This window comes from Phaenicophaeus curvirostris, chromosome 9, assembly GCF_032191515.1.
Source record: "Phaenicophaeus curvirostris isolate KB17595 chromosome 9, BPBGC_Pcur_1.0, whole genome shotgun sequence".
NCBI classification, from domain to species: Eukaryota; Metazoa; Chordata; class Aves; order Cuculiformes; family Cuculidae; genus Phaenicophaeus; species Phaenicophaeus curvirostris.
In genome coordinates, this window is record NC_091400.1 from 3,744,816 (window position 1) to 3,769,573 (window position 24,758).

The following is a 24,758-nucleotide window of genomic DNA, read 5'->3' on the forward strand; positions in this document are numbered from 1 at the left end:
TTCTCAGTGATAAAGATGAATGTTGCATGCTTCATTTATAGCAAGCCTGTCTAAATATGGTCTCTGATTTGTGAAAACATCCCGTGCTTGAGAAATCCTGGATTTTGGATTAATCGAGGCTGTGGGCAAGTTTCAGGTACTAACAGGCTGGAATTCCGGTCTGTATCTGTAGATTAACTGAACATTGTGTCTTATGAATAGATTTACAATACATTGCAACCGTTGACAATGTGTGTGGTATTCTAACAATGCAGAGGAGTGATGGAGATGCTCCTTAGAGCTTATTCTACTCAATATCTGCCTAACAGTCTCTCAGAGTTTTCTTAGCATTCATTTTGTATTTATGACACTCATTCATCATTTTCATCTGTCTGTTATACAGTTAGGGCTGTTAATGATTTTCTTTTCTTCTAAGGAAGATACTTTGCCAGCTTTTCGTATTCTTCAAAATTAGGACTTAGCTGAAGATTTACATGTGGAAAAATGTTTAATTACGCATTAAAAGGCGATTACCTATTTAAAGCTTTTACCCTCACTTAGGGTTGTTGCGGGACACTACTTTCAATTTTTAGCATTACTGTTGTCCCTGCAGGCCTAGATTAAAAGAAAGTGAGGACTAAAGGCTATGTTTCTGACTTTTTTTCTTTTTTTCTTTCTTTTTTTTGAAATCCTACCAGTGGTGCATTGTGGTGCCCTCCGGTGGGATTTCTAAAGGCATCATTACATTTCTGTCCATTTTGCAAATGACCCCTTGAGTCTATTGATAGGTGCACACAAGCTGGTATGTAACTCAGTAGTGAACCATTCATTTCTGTTTAATAATCACATTTAGTCCAAGAAATCAAGAAATAGTCAAGATGGAAATAAGGAGCCAAACGCTACTCATTTTGCCATTACAGAGATTTTATCTTTTGTCCCTCCCTCCTTGCTGCACTTGCAAATATAGCTCTCTGAATTGCTGAATATAAAAATTATATCCTTCTCTTTGCAACCCTGGCACCACAAAACACAGTAGAAGCTAAAGACAGGATTTCAGTCTTATCTGTGTTTCCTAACAACTGCTGGTTTGACTGTAGTTCCTTCTCTTGTTATTCATACCAGTTTTATTGCAGTCTATTTAATTGTCTGTCTTTGTTCTAGTGAACGCTCAGTTAAATGGGTAAATAATAATAAAAAGAGGGTACATAATCAAATTACCAGAAATAATTGGTTGATCCAAGCATTACTGGAAGTTTGCAATGAGTGGAGAGAACAGGGTTTTGCTATCAGAGTCATAAAGGCCAAGCCTGTAAAACTGACAACGCAAACACATTGCTACATTGGCACATATTTTGTGAATTTAAATTACAAATTATTGTGTATAAGCAGAATCAGAGCAACTGAAAAATCATACAGCATGCATAGACTTTATTAATTTTGGATACAAATGACAGACATTAGACAAGCTTAGAAACCTGACAGACTAGGAGAATCTTGATATTTGACAAGTGCAAGATAAAACGAGAGCTTGTCTTGTGGATTTTTTTTTTTTTATAGTAATGAGAACATTACACAAGCTAATAAGCAGCAAACCATGTGCATTAGAATAAAATGTAGAAGTCTGCGGTAAAGGAGTTTATTTAGGAAACAGGATGGTTTAAAGGCTGTGCATTAAATGGCCAGCAGGACATGGTATATTAAAGAGGGGACTGTGAGTTGTTCTGGAATTTGGGAATTCCACCCTAATTTTTTTCAGTGCTTGATTGCGATTTTAATGTTTTGCAGACTATAACATGAATTGTTCTGGTTCCACTTTGTAGTGAATAAATAAAATTAAGGAGACAGCCTGCTTTCTTCCTTAGCACTTACCTGTTAATGTACTACCAATTTTAAAAGCAAATTTAATTGCTTAATCAGATAGGTGCCTGTAACTCCAGCCTATACAGAGAAATAGAATTAGTTTTTTTCTTTTTATTTTCCCTTTTCTCTTTCTGCCAAACCAGCTGGGGAAGAATGGATGAAGAGTAAAGAAAAGGTGGCATAACTATTAAAAACCCAAACTATCCTCTGTGCAATTCTGTTGTGTGAAAGGTCATTTTTATAGATTTATGCCACTTATGGGATTCTGTGTGTCAAGTCCAGTAAGATCAGCATGGCAGGGGGGAATAAATAAAGGTTCTTATTAAGAGTATGCTAGACTTGCCCAATGCTACAATAAACAGTAGTGGTGCAGTGGGGAACTGCAGCTTCGTTTTTATCTGGGGGAAGCTTGACTCTATTAACTAGTTCCTTGTTAAATCCCGGTTTACTTGGGCTGTGTAAAAACAGTAATGTGACGCTGATGTTCTATTGAACTCTACCTTCAGGGAACAGTAATTTCTACTCATCAGTGACATCTTTAATTTGAAAATCAAAGAAATTTTTGAGATGGAGACCTTTGGACAAATTCGCCATGGGGTCAACCATGAGAAGGCTTATAACATCTGTGCTACTTTTACTGCTGTCAGGTATAAATTTTGAGTGTGCAATTAGGATTTACAATCCAATTCAGGTATCCTCAATCCATGGTACCCCAAGTAATTTTAGGGTATCTACTAGGACTGTATCTAAAATAGACACTACACTACCATTGCATGTAATAGCAGCAAAATTGGGCCTCAAACTGAAAACTATTAAATTAAAAAATATTCTAGCAAAAATGCAAACATCCCATATTAATAGTTGTATAAAATACTTCTATAGCTTTGCGATGTGTGTGTAGATATAAGTAAAGAAGAAAGTGCTGTATTAATTCATCTTGTGGATCATTCCCAACTAAGACTTCATATGCAAAACACTTTCACTGATTTTACTTTGTATTTTCTGTGGTAAATTAAGGAGCCTAGTTAGTTTTTGTCATTAAGAGAAGGTTGCTGCAGTATTTCTGCAATATAACAGGAATTATATTTGTTAATATACTTTGGGAGCATTTAAATTCTAATCACACAGACGAAAGGAAATTTCAAGTAATGGCAAGTAAATTTAAATTACACAACAGTAAAGACTTTCATACCTTTGAAAATATTTCAGCACTGGCTTTTTTTTCACTTGCTTTGATTATCCATGATCACAGCAGCAGAATTCTATTGCTGTTGCCATAATTTCTAAAGCATAACTGTGCTAACATGAAATATCTATATATATAGGTACATTTGCCAACTCACTTTAATTTTTTCATTCACTTTCCGCCTCATGTACTGGGAGGGGCTGCTGATCAGTACACTGGCTGAAGGAAAATGCAGGATTGTTGTAGGAAAAAAATGGAGATAAGCAGGCAACATTTGCAGAAAAACTAAGCTTTTTCACTGTGGTTTCCGAGTGAAGGATATTAGGTTTCTGTACCTTAGACCTCTGGGATCCCTCAGTACTGTAGCCAGCATTTGCTGGCCACGCACGTCAAGTGTCTCACAAGCACTGTGTAAGAGGGTATTCTTGTACCATAGAAACTTTCTAGCTTTGCACCCGTTGAACATTACATCTTGGCTCCTCCTGCAAGCTGGGTCTTGGCTAAGATAGACAAAAGCAATATAAGACATCCAGTAACTGTGAAAGGCAAAAGGATTCTGCCCAAGGGGGCATTTTCCTACCCTTCTGCAGCTGGATGCCCTCTTGTCATGAGACTTTCCAGCTCTTCAGCAGCACCTCCTTGTTGTAAAAATGAGAAGGAAGAACTAAGCACCTCTGTGACCAAAAATAGAATTTTTTTTTAATTTATGTTTAAACCGCTACTCTTTTAGTCATATACACAGCAGGAGAAAGGGGATGTGTTTTAACAACTTGTCAGGTATAAGCAGTGCAAATTTTTAGCTAGAAATCATGCTATCAGTTGGAAGTAAACAGTAAGGGCACATATATTTTTAATAAATTTTAAGTTATGCTATTCTTTTAATTACATTCATCAGGCAGGCTCCAACACCGCAAGCCTTAGGGCTTGAAGTGCAATTTCAGTGTTTTGTAATAAATTTGCCGAACTTTGGAAAAAGATGAAATAGCTTAATATTAAACATTTGCTTGATTTAAGCTTTACTAACCCATGCACTTTATTATTCATATTTTTTCAGTGCAATGCACTGCCACAGCAGAACAGTCATAATAGTAACTGTGAGTAAGCGTTCCTTTTGCACACAGGTTTTGCTTATAAACTAGATGGATAAAGGGGCCTGGAGTATCAAGGGAATGTTAAAGAGCTGTAGAGCCTTTCACTTCAAGGTCATTCGTTCAAGCCCACATCGTTACAGACAGAAAGTTAAAATCAGACTGCTGCTTCATAATATAGATGAAATGAGTTAGTGGTGTCAGTGGAGACAGGGAAAGGATACAACCAGTTTAATAACAAGAAAAGAGGTAAAACTAATGCATAGGTCCAAAAAAGAGGAAGAGTCAGGAGATATCAATTTACAAGGCTTCTGTCTTTACCCTGTATGCAGTCCTAAGGGTTGTGTTCATACTTCAGTCTGGGAAGGTTAGAAAGGTTGAAGCTGCCCTGCTTAGTCTCATTTGATGTCATAAGCTTAATTGAGTTGAGTTGCATAAAAACGAAATTGGAAAGGATTCAAGGAAAATTCAGGTAGAAGATGGCTGATGATGAAGTAACCTGGTTTGACGCTGCTAGGGCACCGCACAATGAGCTCTTTGAAAGATGCAAAACTGATATCCTGACCACTCGTCATTACCTCAAGCATATAAATCACAAGCAGAAAACTGTTGGCCATCGTGTCCTCATGACTGGCTTCCAAGTGAGTAATTACAGCCTGCCAATGTTAATTCTCCAGTGAACTTAGTTGAATGAGGAACTCTCTTGTTTGATCAGTGGTGCGGTATTATTGTTGTTTAAAGCTTTTTTAAAGAAGAAGTTGCTTTTCAGTGATGTGATCCCTTTATGTGAGACCTCTAAGAAGATTAGGTGTGTTTACAGGAAGGAGTGTGTGAGACATGGCAGTGATTTTTATTAGCCATTTCATATTTAGTTGTCAAAATGAAGTAAATTGCTCTGCCTTCTGTTGTAAAAAGTGTATTATTTTTCCTTTTAGTTCTATGAACCATTGAGATTTTAACGGGTACTGTTCCACAGCTGTCTTTCCTCTTCCTTTGGTCTTGTTGTTGCTATTGTTTGTTTTAAAGTCTGGGCTGAGGCTGGACCCAGGATGCCTTTGCTCAGGGTACATGGGTTTTAGTGAAATAATTCATTTCAACCACTGTGAAAGGGCCCTATGACTCCTTTCCTTAGTAGATTTAATTATGAACGCATACAAAAGTGGAAGAAAAGCTTCATATAAGTAGTTACTTTAGTAATAACCTCTCTTAAAAACATTTTATGAGTCAGAAGGGAAATAAGGTGAGAAAGACCAGAGAAGGAGAAACTCAGCCTTCTAGACAAGGGGAGATAAAAAGGAGTTTGTGGGTGAAAAATAGAGATACCCAAACCCAGCTTGATTTGGTCTGGTTTGCCCTCTAGCCTTTCTTATTTGTATGCTTAAAGTTTTTATACTGTTGGAAGAGGTTTTGGTCACAGGTTTTTTATGGTTTTAATATGTGTATACACTGAAAATATTTAGTCATATTTTGTATTTAATGTGGCATTTTCTTTTTAGTCTCAACACTTTTCTGGATCAGAAAGCATTATTTTAAGAATTCTTACCCACTTGAGCCATTGAATTAATCTAATGTAGCAGTTGTTAATTTATAGGTGGCTTTACTTAATTGTAGAGGGGAAATAGAAGATTTTGTAATAGAATTTTATGAACTAAGTTGCGGTTTCCTTATTTATAAGTGCATGATGTTCAGTGAAAACATCTCTGGAACTTTCCTGACTTTTTCATTCAGCATCCCTAGCCCTTGTTTGTTTTTTATGAGGAAAGTACAGTTCCAAATAGTTCACTGAAGAGGCCAGATGTCCTTTTGAGTTAATATGACAAAAACTTCTTTATAAAAATATATTACAGCCTCTAGGTATTCACACATTGCAAGAGTATTATTTCTTTTCATAAACTATTCCATCTAAATTCACACCATAACTTTATTTTTGGCACAGTTGGTTTAAAAAGTAATCAGAGTTGATAAAAGGAAGGAGTCAGAGGTCAAAAATTAGATATTTTAGCAGTAGTCTGGGGGAAATGTGCATAATGTATGTCAGTGCTCTTCCTGAAAGAATACATGGTAATTAATCCCTCACTTTGCACCTTGTTTTTTTCACCTCCAAATTTGAATACAAATCTTTCTTTCACATAAAAATGAATTAGGCTTTAAATTTTTTTTCATCTTTGATGAAAAAAATGACACATACTTGAAGTAATAAAAAAAAGTAGTTCTTCAATCACAAGTTACGGCAACCTACAATGTTTAGTTGGAGGATTTTTAGGGTTTAAAAGAAAAAAAATGGTCCACCAGAAGTTTTACGTTTCAAAATACTAGTCCATCAGCTTTATTGGAAAAAGCTGAAATTGTTCAAATGACCTCAGTAAAACAATTTGGACTATGATTCCCGGAATGCTCATGAAGCTGACATGTCTACATGTTCTTAAAAAGTCATAATCCATCATTCTGATGCTAGATCGATGGATTATGACTTTCTGATGTCAGATCTGTGAATTAAGGCTTTTTTGAGTACAGCCTGCTACCCAATTATTGCCCCTATTCATATATTATAAATCATTATTCCTTCACCAGGTAGTCAGCAGTTTCTATTTCCTAACATCTCAGAGCCTTCTTTTTTTAGCCATTGTGGTGCTTCCATTGAGCAATCAAAAACAGAGAGTGCTGACCTGAAAAATAAAGTTTCTATCACAGTGAATTGTTGAGGGAACAACATTAATTTCTAATTCTTGTAGTTTCTGTTGAAATAGAGGGAATTAAATTAGATTGAAAGAAATCTCATCCCCTTCTTACACAAACAAGCGATGTAATAAATTAGCACAAAATTTGTTGGCATGTATTGACTTCATTCTTAAGTGCTCATGCCTGAGTTTCTAAAAAATGATTCTTCCAACTGATAAGTTGATTATTTTTTTTTTTTTATGTGAAGACGGATCAGCTTCTGATTTAAAGGTGAAATTTGCCAATGTGCTATCTTAAGTGACTGTGTCTATTAGGTGCTGTTAAACTGAAGTTCTTTTGAATAAATTATTTATGGAGTAATAACCTTACTTCTAATGCAATGGAGTATATGATAGAAGTAGAAAATATTTTGCTCTAACCAATTTCATTGTATCAAATCAAAAGCACCTTAAACAACTTTATTAAAAGATATTCAGAAAAAGAGAGCTATTTTAGAACCTATCATGCATCCAGAGAAGTCATTAAATGAAATGTAATCATGCTATATTGCAGAGTTATCTCAACAGATTTTTCAGGCTAAGGGAGTTTAGGTCTAGACCATATGTGGATGAAAAAAAATCAATAGTATAATCTTGCTGTTGTTTTTTCTTTCATTTTGCTGTACTGATAGTTCTTCATTAGGATGCAGTTTTCACAGTAGATGGCTGTGCATAAAATATGTCCAGTCAGTATATTGCTAGTGGAGTTGTTGTCACAAAGGACAGTAATCAATGAAAGGGAGGGTGAGGTAATAGAAGAGGCAGAATTGGTCTTTCATTAACTGTTCTAGTCCTGTCTGTATTGTGAGGGAGCCATCACAGCACTGGCTTGTGCTTCAGTTTCTCCTCTCTTTGAGCAGCCATGTGGATTCTAAAATCTGTGTCCCAAGGACTGTTTCCATGGCACTTCTCTGAAAAACAGAGTTGTGTATCTCCTGTTACCCCTGTTGCAGTTCAGTCACATATGTTATCTGAAACCACATGAGAAAGTTAATGTAGTAATTTATGTGTCCTGTCATCATGTGGTCAGGGGAGTAATGCTCTAGTGTAATTCTCCTTAAAAGAAGACATTATCTTGGTGTATCCATCTCATTCCTTATTGTTTATTTCAGGAGCTCTGGATCCTTGCTCTCACCTATGTTTTCCTGTTATGTCTTTTACATTTTCAAATTTTGGCCACTAAGACTTCCAGGGTGCTGCAGAGTGTTTGAAAGCTGGTTTGCTGGAAATAGGTAATCTATGAATGCTTCTGGAGAAAACATGGTTTCAAGGGCAAGTGCCAGCACAGCAATGGAACCACCAGTGGGTCTTCAATGCCTTTCTTGCTTTAGATAGATTTCCAACATGATATGGCTTCAGAGCCCAGTTCTGCTGATGGGAAGTCTAGTGAAGCTCCTTCTGCCATCCACCGAAGAAGACTCCAACAAATTTTCAAGTTTCCTGTTAAATGTGGTCTCCCACTAGATGGAGACAGACTATTTTATACATCAGTGGATATACAGACGGTAATCAAAGCCACCAGCTGCTGCCTGCTCTTTCCGGGCACCTTGCCAATTTACTGGCAGTATGTTCACTGGGAAGCAGACAGTGACACACTTTGATAGAAAAGCTTGTATGATGATTTTTTTTGTTGTAATATTATTGTTTTTTGAAAAAAAATTATAAAAGAGATCAAGATGTGTATCTTGATCAAAGGGTACTGCTGTCTGCTTCCCCATCAGCAACTTCTAATTTATAGAAATCAGATTGCGTGGAAAGCAATCAGCAAAGGTTTGAGGTCTTTCTTGTTCTCACTGCCAAGAGATGCTGACAAGTGAGAAAATGAAAATCAGAGAAGGTAACGAAAGTACTAGTAAAACACTAGTTGAAATATAATTATTTGAAGTTCATAATCTTAATAATTTTAGGGCTGTAAAAAAAATCAGTGAAATGCTCACATTGGCTATTGTTTATATTATAAGAGCAACCTAGTATCTTTCTCTGGAGGATGTTGCTTTGAGACTAATTTACCGTGGAGAGACAAATATATCTGTTAAGTTACTCGTTGTCACGGAGAAACAACTTGTCTCTGGTTTGGGGGCCAAGATTTTCAAAGGTATCTCCTGTCAGCTCTGTTTCTTCCACACAGAGCTGTGCATCCAGTATGATTGATTAGGGTATACATGATATAATGAACAACTGCAAAGAACGCTTAAACCAGTCAGTCCTGTCAATGTGAAGATAGTGTGTGCAGAGGGGCTACACTGAAAATTCGTCTGTTATATTCAGTAAGGTCTTTTCTCTTTGGGGTCTCTAATAGGGTCTTTTCTCTTGGCAGCTGTTTGTATTGATTCCTTCTTTAAAAACTATTTTTTATTTTGGATTTTGTTGTCCTTTTAGGCTTAAACAACAATTAGAAATTGCAGATATATATACACATATATATATATGTTCGTGTGTCTATATATATGGATTGTGTCAGCTGGAGAAAGACTGTGTTTGGTGCATAGCTGAATATATCTGGCCAACATAAAAACAGAAACCCAGTGTCAGCGGTGAGAATTGCTTCACATTCTACCAAATGTTAAAATCAAAATAAATAACCGTATGACAGGACAATCTAGGATATGTGACATTTTGTCTAGATGTGGAGCAAGAGATTATTAGAGGGAAATATCCAGATATAAAGAAGGAGGTGAATAGGGCCCACCTCCAGAAGTCTTCAGAGTGCTATCTTCAATATGATCTTTGGGTTATGAATCTACTGGAAAAAACAGTTAAAATCTTGGTGTGGTGACAAGAGATGCTGTTGATGCCACACTAGACATTCAGGTGCAGTCTGGTGTGCTTGGCATTTGGGGCCAAAGGGGTGTTTGAGACTAGAATAACAAGCGTTACAGTTCAGCATTGCATTCTGCTACTGGAGTGCCGTTAGTGATTTTTCTACCTTCTCATCCACTTCTCTGCTTGGCAATACAGACACATTTGATGTTCCTGATAGGCATTTTCTTCTGAGGGTTAGATTGAAAGACAGGAGCTTCAGACTAGGCGATGTCATGGAGCTGTGCAGTCTTAAGAGAAGATGCTGCTTTTTGGCCTTTATTCCTTCTAAGTAGTTAGGATGTTGCTATTTAGGAAAGCTGCCAGGAAAAAGGTGCGGCTAAAAGGAATAAATAGATAAATCCCTTTGACATCATTGCCTTGGTTTTTTTTACATCAAAAGCTGACCATCACAGATTCATTGTCTTTATCTCATCAGGCAAACTACGTGCAAATTTTGTGATGATATTGTCTTTGCCTGTTCTTGTAGAACAGTTTCTTAAAAAGACAAAACCCTAGGGGAGGAGAAGAAAGCCTATAGTGTACAATTCAACGCAGTGCCCTTCATATTCCCTAGGTCTGTTGCAGGCTCAAGATTTTCCCTTCAGTGTTTGAAGTGTTTGCTCTCAATCGTGACTTGTGTTAAAATTCTGTATCATTGTGAAAACCTTCTTTGAGCAAATGGCAGATTTTTGTTGGGTTTGTTACTTGTGTGTGTGGCAACTTTCTAAAAGATGAAGTTAACTTAGAGTTTATAAGAGATAGGAATTAAGTGAGTGTGGGGTTTGGGTATTTTATTTGGGGAGAATTTTTTTGGCAGAAATGCTTGTTTCTTCTCACCCTTTGTTTCAACAAATTTTGAAATATCCACATTTGTTTATGTGATTTGTCATGAGCTTCCTAACAAGTCAAAGCAGAATGAGATTTCTGCACTTTTTCACAAGAAACCATTTCATGCCCCAACAGAAATGGAAATGACTCTTCTTCTCAGAAACCTTCCAAATAGAAGTGGGAGGAGATAATTTCTAGGAGATGTTACCTTCTCAAAAACAACCTCACCTCATCCAAGGTGTGGCTGGCTTTGGCAGTTTACCAAGAGGAAACTTAGTAGATTTCAAATCACCCACCAAGCCAAGCTATGTTGAAACAAAACTTTGTTTAACTCTTGCACTCATCAGACTAACTTTGTCCCTATCCACGACCTCACATTTACTTAATGCGAATGACAATATTATAAGATAGAGTTAAAACAGACCCCAGCATTTAAGCTGAGATCCATTATAAACAGATTTATGAGAATGTGCTGTAATAAGGAAAGGCTGTTTATAATGGGATATGAAATTCAAGTGTGATACAAGGAAGTGGTGGTTTCTTTTGACAAACAGGCTATGGTGAGAATGCTGCAGATTCAAGTTACAGAGAAATGCAATTGTAAATAAATACTGATATCTCAGACTACTGTGGTTTTTTTCTATACTGATCAAATATTTTGGTACCAAACCAGACTAGTTTCACATAGAGAGGTGACCGATGACTGTAACTCTGAAATTTGAGAGAAAAATTGGCTTATTTCTGCATTCCTAAATTGGAAAATGTATGTTAATAGCTTAATTTTGATGATAAAAACATGAAAAATAAGTCCCTAAAATAGTGTTGAGTCAATTTTCTGATAAAGTAAATTTGTTTTCCCATTTGTGATTAAAATGACCTACAGTAAGATTTTTTTTTTTAACTAGGTGTTAATTAAAAATATGGAAATGGATTTTAAAAAACATTGCAGTTTACAGTGGAAGAATTACTGTAACCGATTTGTTCTCAAAGCCATGCCTGTTTTGAGATGTTTTTAAGATGTCTAAGTTACTGGTTGTTTTTCTGCATGATTGTTTCCAAAGCAAAATGTGATTCCAATAAAAACAGTAATTGAATTTACAGTCCACAGGACAATTTGTTGTTTTAACAGAAACTTACACACTTGGGCAAAGACTTTGTTTTAGGTCTAATAACAAAGAACACAAGCTCTCAAATTTTATGTGACCGTATATCCTGGAAAGTTTTCTAATGTAGCATATTTAAAAAAATCTATATTGCGTTTTTTAAATTGTGTGAGCAATTTTTTTTTTTCGTCTTAGATCAGAATCAATATTCTTTAGGTTGTTGTGGGTTTTTTTTTTAATGCAACGTTTTAAATGTTAAAGCAGTTTTTTTCTGTAGGATCAGATGGCATGAATCAATATAGACAAGCTTATTCACATCTCATGCAACTGATGACTGAGGATTTTCGAGAGAGCTTGTTCCTTTGTCAATCGGTGGTACGGGAATGTACAGAATATGGGGCAGTTGTGTGAGGGGTTTGTCCATGACCAGTCTTGCATGGAGAAAATGCTAGTTGCAGAGGAAATGGATAGGAAGGGAAGGCTGTTCAAGAGTGGCAGCGGACAAAGGCGGGAGGTGGGACCTCTGTCCAACCTGAGGCACTGATCACACATTTCTGTATCAACAGCAAAAGATTATTTTTCTGCTCTCAGACTTTCACAGCAGGAGCTCCCAATCACTTTTTGAACCCTAGTTTTGGTAATATCTTCTTGGTGCCTCCCTTTCACATACATTGTACTCGTATTTCGATAAAGCCTAAAGGCAAGGCGTTACTTACTGAACTATGAAACATGTGATGGGGTAGCACACAGCTCCCTAGACACACACCTGGTCTAACTGGTGTGTGCAGAGAGTGAGATGTTCCACAGACAGACGTGTGTGCTGGAGATGGGCATGTCTGCGTTAGTGGTTTTTTTGGTAGTCTTAGGGCCAAAGTCTTAGGCAGTCTGAGCTAAAGCCCTGTGCAACAGTAGTAGTTGGTGAGACATTGCTGCATCTTGCACGTTACACCTGGAAAAAAACAGCCTGGGATATTGCCAACAGCTATTTGACTTTTACTGCATGCACTCAGGGCTGCAGGGGGAACAATTGGTGCTGCTGAACCCCCTTGAGTTTCTGCAGTGGTCCTTTGAATAAAAAAGAGAATATTTCATATTTCCCAGCACCAGATAAACTGGGGGGCTTGAGTAAGGAACCCAGCTTTCCTAGGTTCCCTACATAGCCAAAGGGAGAGATAACAGACTGTGCTTGCTATGGTCCAGAGCAAGTATATTAAGCAATTTCTAGGTTCTTAATTAATCTTTGTTGCTCTGACTGCCTCTTAGGAGATGCAGTCTTCTTTGCGCTCACTACAAGGAGGTTTAGGGGGTTGGCAAAGCCCCTAAAGCAGGTGTAACAAATACCACCCCCCTAAGCAATTCTTCTAGGCCGTTTTTTTTGCCAAAGGCACAGGCTGTCATGCAAATTGATTTTCTGAGGGTATGAGACTATAGCAAGTCTTCATAAAAGCCTCCTCCCAGAAAGAGAAACCAAAGTGCACCTAGCTACGTATCTTTTCACCTTTTTTTATCATAGTGTTTCCAGCATTCATATCAGATCTTTCCTGATTAAATGACTTGGAAAAAGAGTTGTACCACAAAGAAATACAAAGCTCTGGCCTGATAAGTTATGTGCTACCGAAGTATTAGACTACCTGTTGTGCATTGAGTTCAACAGAGCCTACTTTTATAGTTTTCTAATGTGATCACATAACTGATTAAAAAAAAACTTACTTTTTTTCTCTTTAATATTTGTAGATCCAGCTAGGTGGTCACTGTGAGAAAGTCGCTTGCGTTTTGGTTTGTTTAAATGGCTTTAGATCCCTGTGGGCAGTGTAGCTGTACAGCCAGAAGAGGAGCTGCCTGCTCTTTGCTAGTTTGGTGGGTGCCCTTGAAGTAGCAAGGGAGGGTGGTTGTCACTTTGAAGAGTCCTGACAAGCAAGAGTTGCACTTTCAGGAATTAAAAATAAATCCTTCACCCTTCCTCAAAATCTGTATGCGTTGTTTTTAAAAGGATTTTGTTAACCTCAACCATTTTGAACGGTGAGACATCCCTAAAAAATCACGAGACTTGCTTAAAAAAATCATTGTTATTTGGTTCCTTTTGCTTACAGTTTAGTTTTTGAGCTTTTGAGATTTATGTTTTCAATCTCCCCTCTGCAACCATAAGAGCTAGACGCTAACTTTATTTTTAAATGAAAGCTGAGATTCTCTTGTAATCCCATAACTCTCGGAGATTTGGCAATGCTAAACACAATGTGAATTTAGAGTGACCATTCCAAGGTGAATCATTTAATGATGTGTCCTCAGCCTGAAAGCCAACTGGGGAGATTTTTTTTGGAAGTCTTTTATTTGGTCTTTCTAAATAATCTGCAAATTGGCAGCAGTAATTGGAAGCTTGGTAAGCGCAGAAGTGGATGACTGCAGCCCAGTAAAACTAGTGTTGGTTTTTTGTGGCATGTTAGGATATTCTTACAGAAAGTAGGCATTAAGGGCATTCTGCATTAAGATATCTCTGGAGAGGAAGGCTTTCGTTGTTTTTGTAGAAGCACCTTCTTTTACTCAGTCGAGCATTAAAATTGGCAGCAGTTCCTGGAGTAGCAAGAAAATCCTGGTTGTCTCCCTTATATAGTTACTGAAAACAGTAAGAGGATATGTAAAAGCTTTAACTCCAAGGAAAAATATTTATAACTGTGACAGTGTGTTTCCTTACAGTAATTTATGGGCAAAAAATAGAAAAGGAGGAACACAAGCTATAAATAATATTCCATATGTAAACATAATGGCAGTAGCAGATTCTTTTTATTTAAAAATTAATATTGATGTTCATTAATATAAATTACCACATTTCAGATGACTCTGATGTCCTTGAGGCCAGATGTCACCGACTGATTTACAGCTTCCTGGGGGGAGGAGTAGATCCTGTTTTGTCAGTGTAGGCACCAAATTGCTTCAGAAAGCTATTTTGGACAAGATTAATTACTGATGTATTGTCAACAAAGTTGATTCAAATCTCGGCTCAGAAACATGAAAAACTCTCTTTAAAATGTCTTAACTTGAATTCTGAAATGCTGGAAAAAATGGCATAAAGTATGCCTTGACTTACTGAACTTTTGCCTCATTGAAGGAATAGCAGCTTGAAAACTCCTGTCCAGGAACATGCTTGTAGAATTTCCATGTGCATCATTAGCAACTGGGAAGCTCACTTAAGAGGCCAAGTTTAGTCCCTCATTGATCTTAATCTTACTTTAAATATTAATACATATATGTACAGTGAAGGTGTACAGAAGAAGACCTGTGCAGTTCACACTGCAGACGTTATGTAACTAGATGAACTTTTTGAGTATTTCGTAATATTCTTTTGTTACTTGGACCTTGTGGATAGCATTGCTGCAAAATAGGATGGCGAATGTGTACGTAGAGCTATCAGCAGCCTCTCAGAAACCTCCTCACCTGTGAGAACACTGGTGAATGATGCCTCAGAAGGCAGGTAGGGTGGATTTGTTGTGTTTGCATATGCTGGCAGGTTAAAGATGGGGGAAATAAACCTCCCAGGCTGGTTTGAGTCAGTGTGAGACAGTGCATCTCTGTCCATTAGTTATTCATTCAAATTCAACCACACAAAATACAGGCAGCTAACAAACCATATCTTGTAAATGCCTTTTACTCCAGCAACTGAAATGCAGCACATTTGTAGGTGTACAGCTGGGCATGGTTAGTATGAATGGCAAACTAATGTAAATCCTGTATCAAATAGTTTGTTTCATAGCAAATCTCACATATATATGAGAGAGAAGTCTGAGCAGGTCTCTGGTAGCGTAAGGTCCTATGGCATACAATGAGAACTACACAGATTAGATGAATACAGACAATAACACATGAAGAATACCCTTTTTTGAATGCATCTGTCATTCGTATAAAATCAAATCCATATCCAATGAAAGGCCATTGAAAAGCTTTGAAAGATGTTACAAGGCTTTAGAAGCGGTCCCTGCTGAACATGGGATATTTTTTCCAATCCTTATAAATAATTATTTTCCTGTGTTTGGTAAGATTAGCTACAGAGAATTTATGTTAAGACTCTGTGGAGAGGAGTACAGAATTTCAGATAATATTAAGCTGAAAAGGTGGTTTTAAAATGTTTCTATGATACAAAAGCCTTGTATCAAAGAGCAAATACACCACCCCCTCAGTCTCTTTTCTCATTTATGAAATAAGTAAGCCTAAACTATAAAGTCTAATTTTCAGCAAGTATGTTAGTAAATCCAAACTGACCTTGACCTTAGCTTTGCTAATTTCCTCTGATATTTATTCCCCGAGTAGATTGTTTCCCTTCACGCCACATACATAAATACTACAAACCTTTCCAGTTACTTGAATTAGTGTGTAAGTAAATAGCTGGTTTTAATCTACATAATATTTTGAGAGCAGACATTCTGTGCTATGACTATTAAGATATACCCAGCAGCCATTTGTATAATACGAAACCCTCTTACATATATTATTAAAAGTAATACTATCAGCCAGGGCTTGTTTTGTGCCACAGAAACTTAAATAATAAAATACTGTGTGGATAAAATCTGCAATAATAGTAACTTAAGCAAAATTAATTTAAGTAACAGATAACATCTGGGGGAAAATGTAATGGTATATTGGTAAGTTATGCAAAGCTAATTTCATAATAACTACCACATCTGTGGAACTCGTTTATTAGAATGTTTTACCAATCTTCTTTCCTGCCATTATTCTGTTTTAGACGTTTTCCTGTATACTATTTTATTGCCTTTGCTCTGCCTACATTTGTAAAAGGGTAATTTGCTAGCTCTCAACTAGAAGAAAAGTATGTGGGTTTATGTAGAGAACAACATGATACACTTTTATACTTACCTCTCTTTATGCACGTTTCTACTAGAAAGAATTTCAGAGAAAAACTGTGGCATGAGGCTGTACATTGAGAGCAGTATTTGAACACCAGCTCCAGTCCTCAGCTGTGACTACGATGAGGCTTGAAGCAAGTGGGGTGGGAAAGTAAAGATGGTGCTGAATGATTTTTCCCACATTAACCTCTGCAGATTGTTAGAGGAGCCTTTGGCCTCCTCTAACTTGTCCAGATGCAAGTGGCCTTTTGGCACCCCACCACGCCTAGGAATCAATAAGAATATTGCACTCGACATTTGCTCCCCCTAGTCTCTTGCGTAGCATCCTTTTATCTGCAGCTGACACTGATATGCCCTCTACATTTGTGCAACTGCCTTATGGTTTCTTTGTGTTCAAATTCTCAGGAACCCATTGGACTGCATTGTGCAGGAAAATATTGCCAATTAATTTTAAGGCGTTATCATTCTTGCCAAACTGTTTCTCACATTTCAATAGTTATATTGATTCAAGAGGACACTTTGAGTAATACATCTGTGTCGCAGTGAATAATGCTCATATAATGACAATTCTTCAGGAATTAAAAAAAAAGGAGGATGAATTTTTTTAATGTAGGTCAGTGGAAGTAATTCACCGTAAATTTAGTCAGACTTCAGAAACTAGCAGCGTTTTTGAAAGCCACTGTAACTGCATAAAACTTACTGTGTCTCCTTCTCTGTTTTTAAATAGATTTTACTACAGAGCCACTGGTGCTATTAAACATGAGTTTTTGTTCAAAGGAAATACAAAGACTTAATTGTATTTTTTGAAGGAAAGTATTGCATCAGAAGCGTTCATTTAAATACGTTTGCTGGCTTCGGGCTCTCACCACAATTCATTTGTTCTAATTTTCCCCTGGACTTGTTAAGAACACAATGTATAGGAAGGAGCAATGCAGAATGGCATTTTTAGGTCACTATATTTTGGCTGTAAACTGTAGTGCTGCTTATAAACTTATTATTACTAAGCAAAATACTTCATATTCTACATTGAAGTTTCACAGCCTTTTTTAAAAAAAAACTTTGGCTGAATGTTGAGACTATTATGGCTCATTAAAGAGACTAGTTCTGCTGTAATTTAGTTATTTCTTAATGATCCAAGGGTTATTATTAGACATGGAACAGATGAGTAAAGAATGGCTCTCTTTAAAAGGGCACAGTGAAATAAAAATATTATTCTAACCAGAGCCTCTGAAAATCTTATCCATGCTACAAAAATGTATTTGATCAGCCAGGAAATTATTTTAAAAACCTGGCCTAGTTTTTTTACGTGATTTCATTTTTTTTTAGAAATTTGGACTGGAGGTAACAAATGGAATAATGATTTAATCTAAATAAAGAAAATATTTTGAGTGAATAGTTACTTAACTAATCAAAAAATATTATTTTAATGAAGCAGAAAGTAATTTGAATTCCTGTCCAAGTTAGCTAATATTTTTAAATAAGAAAATATAAGGTAAGAAATCAGACAAAACTGAAATATTTGCTAAATCAAAAGAACTCTTGTTTTTTTAAAAAAACCAACTTCTTTTTACTTTAGAAAAAATAACTTTTAGCTCATCTTAAGGCATTTTCATTTTGATGCAAAACCTAAACTTTCCCTATATTTTTGTTTTCCTTTACTATTCCTTTTTTGAGTTTCTAGACAGCAAACTGCTTCTATAAAATCCATTTCCCTCCTCACTTAAATTCTGGAAATCTTTCTCTCAGCCTTTTGGGTTCTTATAAAAATGGTCTAATACTGTCTGGATTTTTTTAGTGAGCTCACACATGACAGCAAATCTTGATGATCATGACAGAGTCCAAACATAACTTCTGACAAAAGAGAGAGTTAATTCAATGAAGTACAATGGTTAGGTCACATCCTGGATTTTTCAGTTTTTGTTATTACTTTTGCAAATGTTTAGAACCTTCAATATTTTCATATTTGTTTAACTGTAGCAGGTGACTACATAACCCAAATATCAACTTAGCTCTGACTTCAAAGGAATGTAGAAATTAATTTATGGGAGCTGCAATTACCCTGATGTGAATTAATGTAGTTGACTTACACCATCCAAGCAAAATCATGTTTGTAATAGCTGACTCAGAAGTGGAACATCTGCCTGGTATTCTTTGTGGGCACTTTCTGTTGCAGAGGTCCCAAACTTACTATTTTAGGATTATAGCCTGTTTCTTGCTTGTTCAAAATTGCCTTTTGTCACTCATTTTTGGCATATTCCTTCTGTCATCCTTTTTTTTAAAGAGACAGCACAAGACCTTGACTCTTTAGAGGATCCAGGGCTGCCTTCTGCATCACTTATGAGAGCCCACACAGGGATGAAGTGCTGCATCCACCTTCTCCAGGGGAGGAAAGCTATTTCCTTGTCAGAGCATTCCTGGAGCCGCAGTTCACACGCTAGCGGAATTCCAGTGTGGTTCCCGTGTTCACAGGAAAGAGAAATGGGAGCAAGTTGATGAAGCAGCAAAACTTGGACCGTTGGCAATTCTTAAATTATAGTCACATATTAAAATATTTTTCTCAGGGCCTTACTTGATGCCGTCTCTCTGCAACTTTACTCCAGCTGGCTCCTTTGAAAGAATACTCTGGTGGTCAGCTGCACCCTTTAACTCCGACATGCAACAAGGTCCCTGTTCAGAAGTGACAAATTTGTATTGGGAAGACTGCATGTTACCCAAGCTCTGTGTTTTCTAAACTTAATTATCCACATGAGTAAGAAGCTGTAGTGTTATGAAATTATGAAAATCATCTGTTCTTTCCAAGTATTATAAAGAGGGCCCCTTGAGATGCAGCTAGAAATTAAAGCTGATCTATAATCATTTTCAGTACGCTTTCCAGTTCTGAGCACCTGGGTAGTAACAAGAAAGGTATTGTTTTTTGTTGTTTGCCAGCCATTTCATTTCCATTTAAAAAAAATCTGCAATGAACCTCTAAGCAATAATTAAACCTGAATTACTTATTTTTCTTTTTCTTTTTTTTTTTTTTTAAATCCTGCCAGTATGTGACTGAACTTGCCCAACATGCAGTTCCCTCCTCCCCTGCTCTGCTGGAAGAAGGCAAACCTTCAGATACCTATTCGTCACTTATAATATCACCAACAGCTGCAGAGACAGAATCTAAGGTATAGAGTTTTGTTCCTTTTTAATTGTTTTTAAAAGTTATTTTTCTATGAGTCTCCTACCTCATTTATTCCCATTGGAGCCCCATCACTAATAACATTTATTCCCCAGAATATAGCATGTACGCCCTTCTAAGACTGAATGAAGTTGCTTTAATACGTTAATCATTTAAACACAGGACATTTGACTCAGCACCTCTGGGCTCTTGCCCCAGGTGACTTTATAACCTCAGGATCTGCCTGATCTGGTTGGTAAAAGAGAGGCTGGCAGTCTCTTTCAGAGCAAGAGTTCTTAAAACTGCATGTCTTTGGGCTGACACTGTTAGGTCTTGTAGAGCGCATGGAGGATGTTCTAACTCACGTATTTCTTGTGGCTGGTTGCTGCTAGGGGTCTGATCAAGAGGAAGAGCCCTGTCCAGAGGCAGAGTCCTTCCAGGCAGATGCTCTGGGTGCTGTCACTACTGAACATCAGAAGTCTGCAGTGGATGAAATTCCAAATGAAATTATTGGCAATCTTGAGGTACTATTATTAGAAAGTTATTCACTAATTCTGTCTATGGTTAATCAGCTAGCTCAGCCTTAATGAGTATAAACTGTGTTCATGCTAAAGCTGGCACAAAGTGTATCCATATGCTATAAAAATGTGAATTAGCCCCTATAAATAACTCCTAGTTTAGTCAGCTTACATGTGATAAGATAAAAAATATTCAGTAATATAACAACATACATCTTCAGCATTACTATGTGTTAAGAAACATGGGCTAAATCCTGCTCTTGGTGATATGAGAGATAAAATTCATTTTCAGGGGTTCAGGATCAGCTGCTGTGGTGGAGCATATGCAATGTGCACTCCATATAAATTGTTAGATGCACCTATGTTACACGTTCTTCAATCTGTGGAAGAATAACGCATTTATGCCATTTCTAGACTTCATTTTATAGCTGCATAACGATAGAAGAGCTGTCTTAATGGAACAGAACAGGTTTCAGTATGCGGTCCCCAGACTCTGAGGGGTCCATGAGTTCTTTCTAAGAGGTTCATGAAAGGGAAGGAAGCTATTGTCAGTGGATTTAAATTTGTTGTAGGATGATCTGCTTCTCTGCAGGGAGGTTTACAAATTGAAACGTGGAAAGCCAGCAGAGTAGATAATTGTCATTTTGTAAACTGCTCCCTAAACATATGACATTATTGAAAGCAAACTCAGTTCCACCCAGGAACTGGTGAAATGTGGTCTTGTTTGCAACAACCATATAGCAAGCATTAGGCATTTAAACATTTGATGCAGCATATTGACCAAGCAGCAGTTTATTAAATATCTAATATTGTCTTAAAATACTGTTATATTGATAAACTGCCTTCCTTGGTTCATGTATGAATGGGGAACATAAATTGGAGCAAAGATTCCATCATTAGATTTACCCATTTGATTTCTTATACCATTTCAATATGTCTTTAGAAAAAGAGGGAACAATGCCTCTATTGTTTTATTCCTGTCCCTACCAACAGGAAAATGAAGTGCCTAGTTTTCATTTGACCTTTATTTTGTTAGCTTCACCACTAAGAGCTTTTTTTTTCTTTACCAAAACTACACAGCTTAGAAAAATCCTTTTTTCTTTTCTTCTTTTGCAACTCTGGCTATACACACAGAAAATAATTTCCTTTCAGTTTTTGCAAGTCCTCCACCGCCATCAGGTGATTTCTCTGTTTGCTTACCTCTGAGGTTATCTTATAATTAGATTTTTACCTGACACAAGCTCAAAGTCATACCATTTTGTTTTTATGTGTGAACTGTGATTTCACAACCTGCACTATGTCCAACGCCCAATGATCACACATCAGCCACAGTGAGTATGGTGGCAGCTGATTTTCACTGGAGATCGAATCAGAGACAAAGGGATATCACAACTGGAGAGGAAAAGGCAGCTGGAGTGGCTGGGAGAGGATTAGCCTGGAGGATCAGTGTTCCACGGCAAAAAAAACTAAGTATACGTATAATGTAAAGGGACAGGGGCATTAGTTGATGTCTTAGGATGGATTGAATAGAGTGAAGGCCATCTCTAAAGACACAAAGTTGAGATAGAAATTCCAGCTTTTTGGTGCTAATCTGAGCTATTGAGAACTTTGAAAACATTTCAGCTGTGGCTTATCCGTCAATAGGTTGCAGTATAGCATTAGTAGGGATTTCTAGGACAGGCAAATCAAAAAGTTCCTAAAATGGCAAGCTACTGCAAACTTTTCTGGGCCAGTCCATTCACTTTATCAAAATTGCATTAAGAATGTAACTCTAAGTATTGGATCAGTTTATGTGGAGTCTATAAAAGACCTTTTAGCCTGTTCTAGATCTTTGAACAAAACCTTGTGACTCTTGGAAAAGCAGTCACTGCACTCTTTCCATTTATCATGTATTTTTGCCATGATGAATGATAGTATTGAGGAATATACGTAAAGTCCCCATAAAGCCCCAGTATTTGTGGGCTTTTTTTCCAGCGATACCACATTGACAAATGCTGGAGAATTAAAGATTGCTATGCGTTATCACTGCCAAAGATTTCATTAAAATCTATCACAACCCTTGTCCCTTCCCCACAAATGTTGCATTGTAAATTAAACACTCAGTGTCTACAGCAATCTGGATTTCCAGAATGAGATACGCATTCAGAATTGTGTTTGTAATTAAGAAAGACAAGAAACATCGCAGAAATATGTTTTTTTATTGTTCATTTTCAGTAATGCTCTCTAATTCTAGCTGTGTTTCAATAGAACGTATTATAGTAGAGAACAAACATCTGCAGCAAAGGAAAACAGTGGCAACAACCAAATCCCAAAGCAATTTTTCTGATTTGGTGCTTATTGGTAAAGGCTCTCTGAGATTACAGGCAAATTAGCCTGTCTCCCAAGATGAGGTTACGTGAGAAATGACTGTCCCAGATCCCTTCCTGTTCATGGCAGTCAGACCATACATAGGAATCATGCCCAGCAACACGATAACGTGTTATCATGCAAGTACAGCCTGAAACACCGTTATGTCTGCAAAACAGGAAGGTGTGTAGGATAATGTCTGTCTTACTGACTACAGCGTGTCAAAACCACAAAGACAATGTGCAGCCTAAGATAGCTCCATCGCAACCACTTTTTTCTTCTGATTTTCTTTACAGGCAGAGATAAATGAAAAGCTGCAAATGCAAGAAGAACCCTATACTTTGTGAAGAGAAAAATTAAAAAGTCCTAAATAGCCAGATAAGAAAGGCAATGTTTAATTTAACAGAAATTGAACAGTAGGGGATGGCGTGCACAGAAGACTGGCTCCCTGCCTGACCATAATTATTTTTGTATAAAGGAAAATGTTTCTGTTAACATTTACCTAGAAATAGTTCATCCCAGTTCCTCAAGTTTACTGTGTTCTGCCAGTGTTGTTATTTAGCTTAGGCTTAAGTAGAAGATTATAAACAGAAGGATATGTAATTAAAACACATTGAAGTTCAGTTTATTTCTGAATAGATATCCCAGTGTAAAAAAAAAATTGCTGTAGTTTCATTTTCTTTCCCTTTTCCAGTTGTGAAATATTTAACAGTTTCTGCTTTACACCTATGGGTTTTTTCCAAGAAATTTTGCTAGAAGCAGAATACATGGAGAGAAAACATCATTAGGAGGCACTGCAGATATGATAGGGAGAGAATTTAATTAACATGTAATTACACACTTTTCGATGTAGTTATTCATTAGTAATATGTATGGTATTTAATTTTAAATTGTTTCTGAAGCTTTAAAACAAATGTAACACGTTACACTTCTTTATTTCCACTATATTAAAACTGCACAAATGAAGAATTTGCACTTTCACAGTATTCCTAAGAGAGTTCCTTTTGATTTCAGTGGAAATTTTTCTGGAATGCATGTAAACTTTCATCTGAGAATGTTTCCATATTTTGTCAGACATTAAGCAAATATTTCAAACTCAAAAGGAATCTAACCAAATGAATGACCTCAGAAGAACCGGTTTAACATCTATGTTTCAAAATCATAGTCTGCACTAATTGTTGTGTTATAGAACTCTGTGCCCTAGAAAGCATGTTTACGACAAGTCATGCTTTCAAGCATAAAGGCTGGATTGAATTACATGTTTAATGGAATATTTGAGAAATAGAATGTTTTATTCATTGCAACATCGTATTTGTTTCCCATTAAGTAAAAAGGTAGGATTTGTTTCCTTTCACCCCCACTTTTTTAATGATAATGAAAAGAAAGTTCATAATCCCAGTCGAAAAGAGAAAATAGCTTGAATTATCTTTCCTACAGGGCCTTGTTTGGCACTGCCCAGCTGGCAGGGTCTGCTCCTGGCTGGAGCTGCGAGCCGCGTGCACAGCAGGGAGCCCTCCAGCAGTGAAAGGTGACATCCAGGATGGGTGCCAATAGCCAGGACGTGCTCTTCAGAGTGCTCACTGGACATGGGCATGGAGCTCTTGTAAAGCAATTATTTGAAATTTTTAGTGGGCAGAGTATTTTACTCAGTTTCGTGCATTCAGAATTTTTTTTCCCCTGGTGCGTGCTCAGAAATAAGCTTTGCAATGATTCACATCCAAGTTTTCTTGATTGCTTTTTCCAGTGCTGGCCAGCAAATTAGTGAGAGCTTCCTTTCAGCCATTAAAATCTAACTGTTTTGCTTTGAACATTGAAGGAATTAATGAAGAATTATTAGTTTTACCTTTAAAACAACTTGTTGAAAATTGCTTAATTTTTAAAAACATTAAAATTCCTGGTTGTGTTCTTTATTGTTTTATTGCTTTAAAATACTACTTTTTGTTACCAGAACTCCCTAGAATAAAAATAACCTTTATTTTGATACATAAATTCAAGTCCCAACGTATTATGCTAATGTCACAAGTTTCCCTGGTTTTGAACTCAAAGGTGAGAACAGAACTTCTGAGGAGAGCTGTCCCTATGAAGAAAAGAGTATTTAAGATACTCTTTACTGAAAATGTGTTATTGGCAATTTAGCATTGTTTAGCACTTCAGACAAATCTCAAGACTAAAACATTCCTGCTGTAGCACTAAGCAGAAAGGGTCTATGATTTATGTTAAGAGCAATGCTAAACAAAGGCTTTTGCCCATATCTCTTCCTCCCTCTCCCAGATTTTGTAGAACCTCTGGGAAATTTTAAACTACTTTGAAGATGAGAAATCGTGTAT

The 24,758-nt window shown here is 36.8% G+C and overlaps 1 protein-coding gene across 1 annotated transcript in view; it reads left to right on the forward strand.

Annotated features, from left to right (window-relative positions):
* Positions 1 to 23,810, forward strand: part of CABCOCO1 (ciliary associated calcium binding coiled-coil 1) — a 45,953-nt gene extending 22,143 nt beyond the window's left edge. Inside the window, exons 6-8 of the mRNA XM_069863837.1 lie at positions 19,452 to 19,574; positions 19,960 to 20,091; positions 22,728 to 23,810. Coding sequence (XP_069719938.1) covers positions 19,452 to 19,574; positions 19,960 to 20,091; positions 22,728 to 22,778 — 306 coding nt within the window. The 3' untranslated portion in view covers positions 22,779 to 23,810. The remainder of the gene's footprint in view (positions 1 to 19,451; positions 19,575 to 19,959; positions 20,092 to 22,727) is intronic.
* The last annotated feature ends 948 nt before the right edge of the window (positions 23,811 to 24,758 follow it).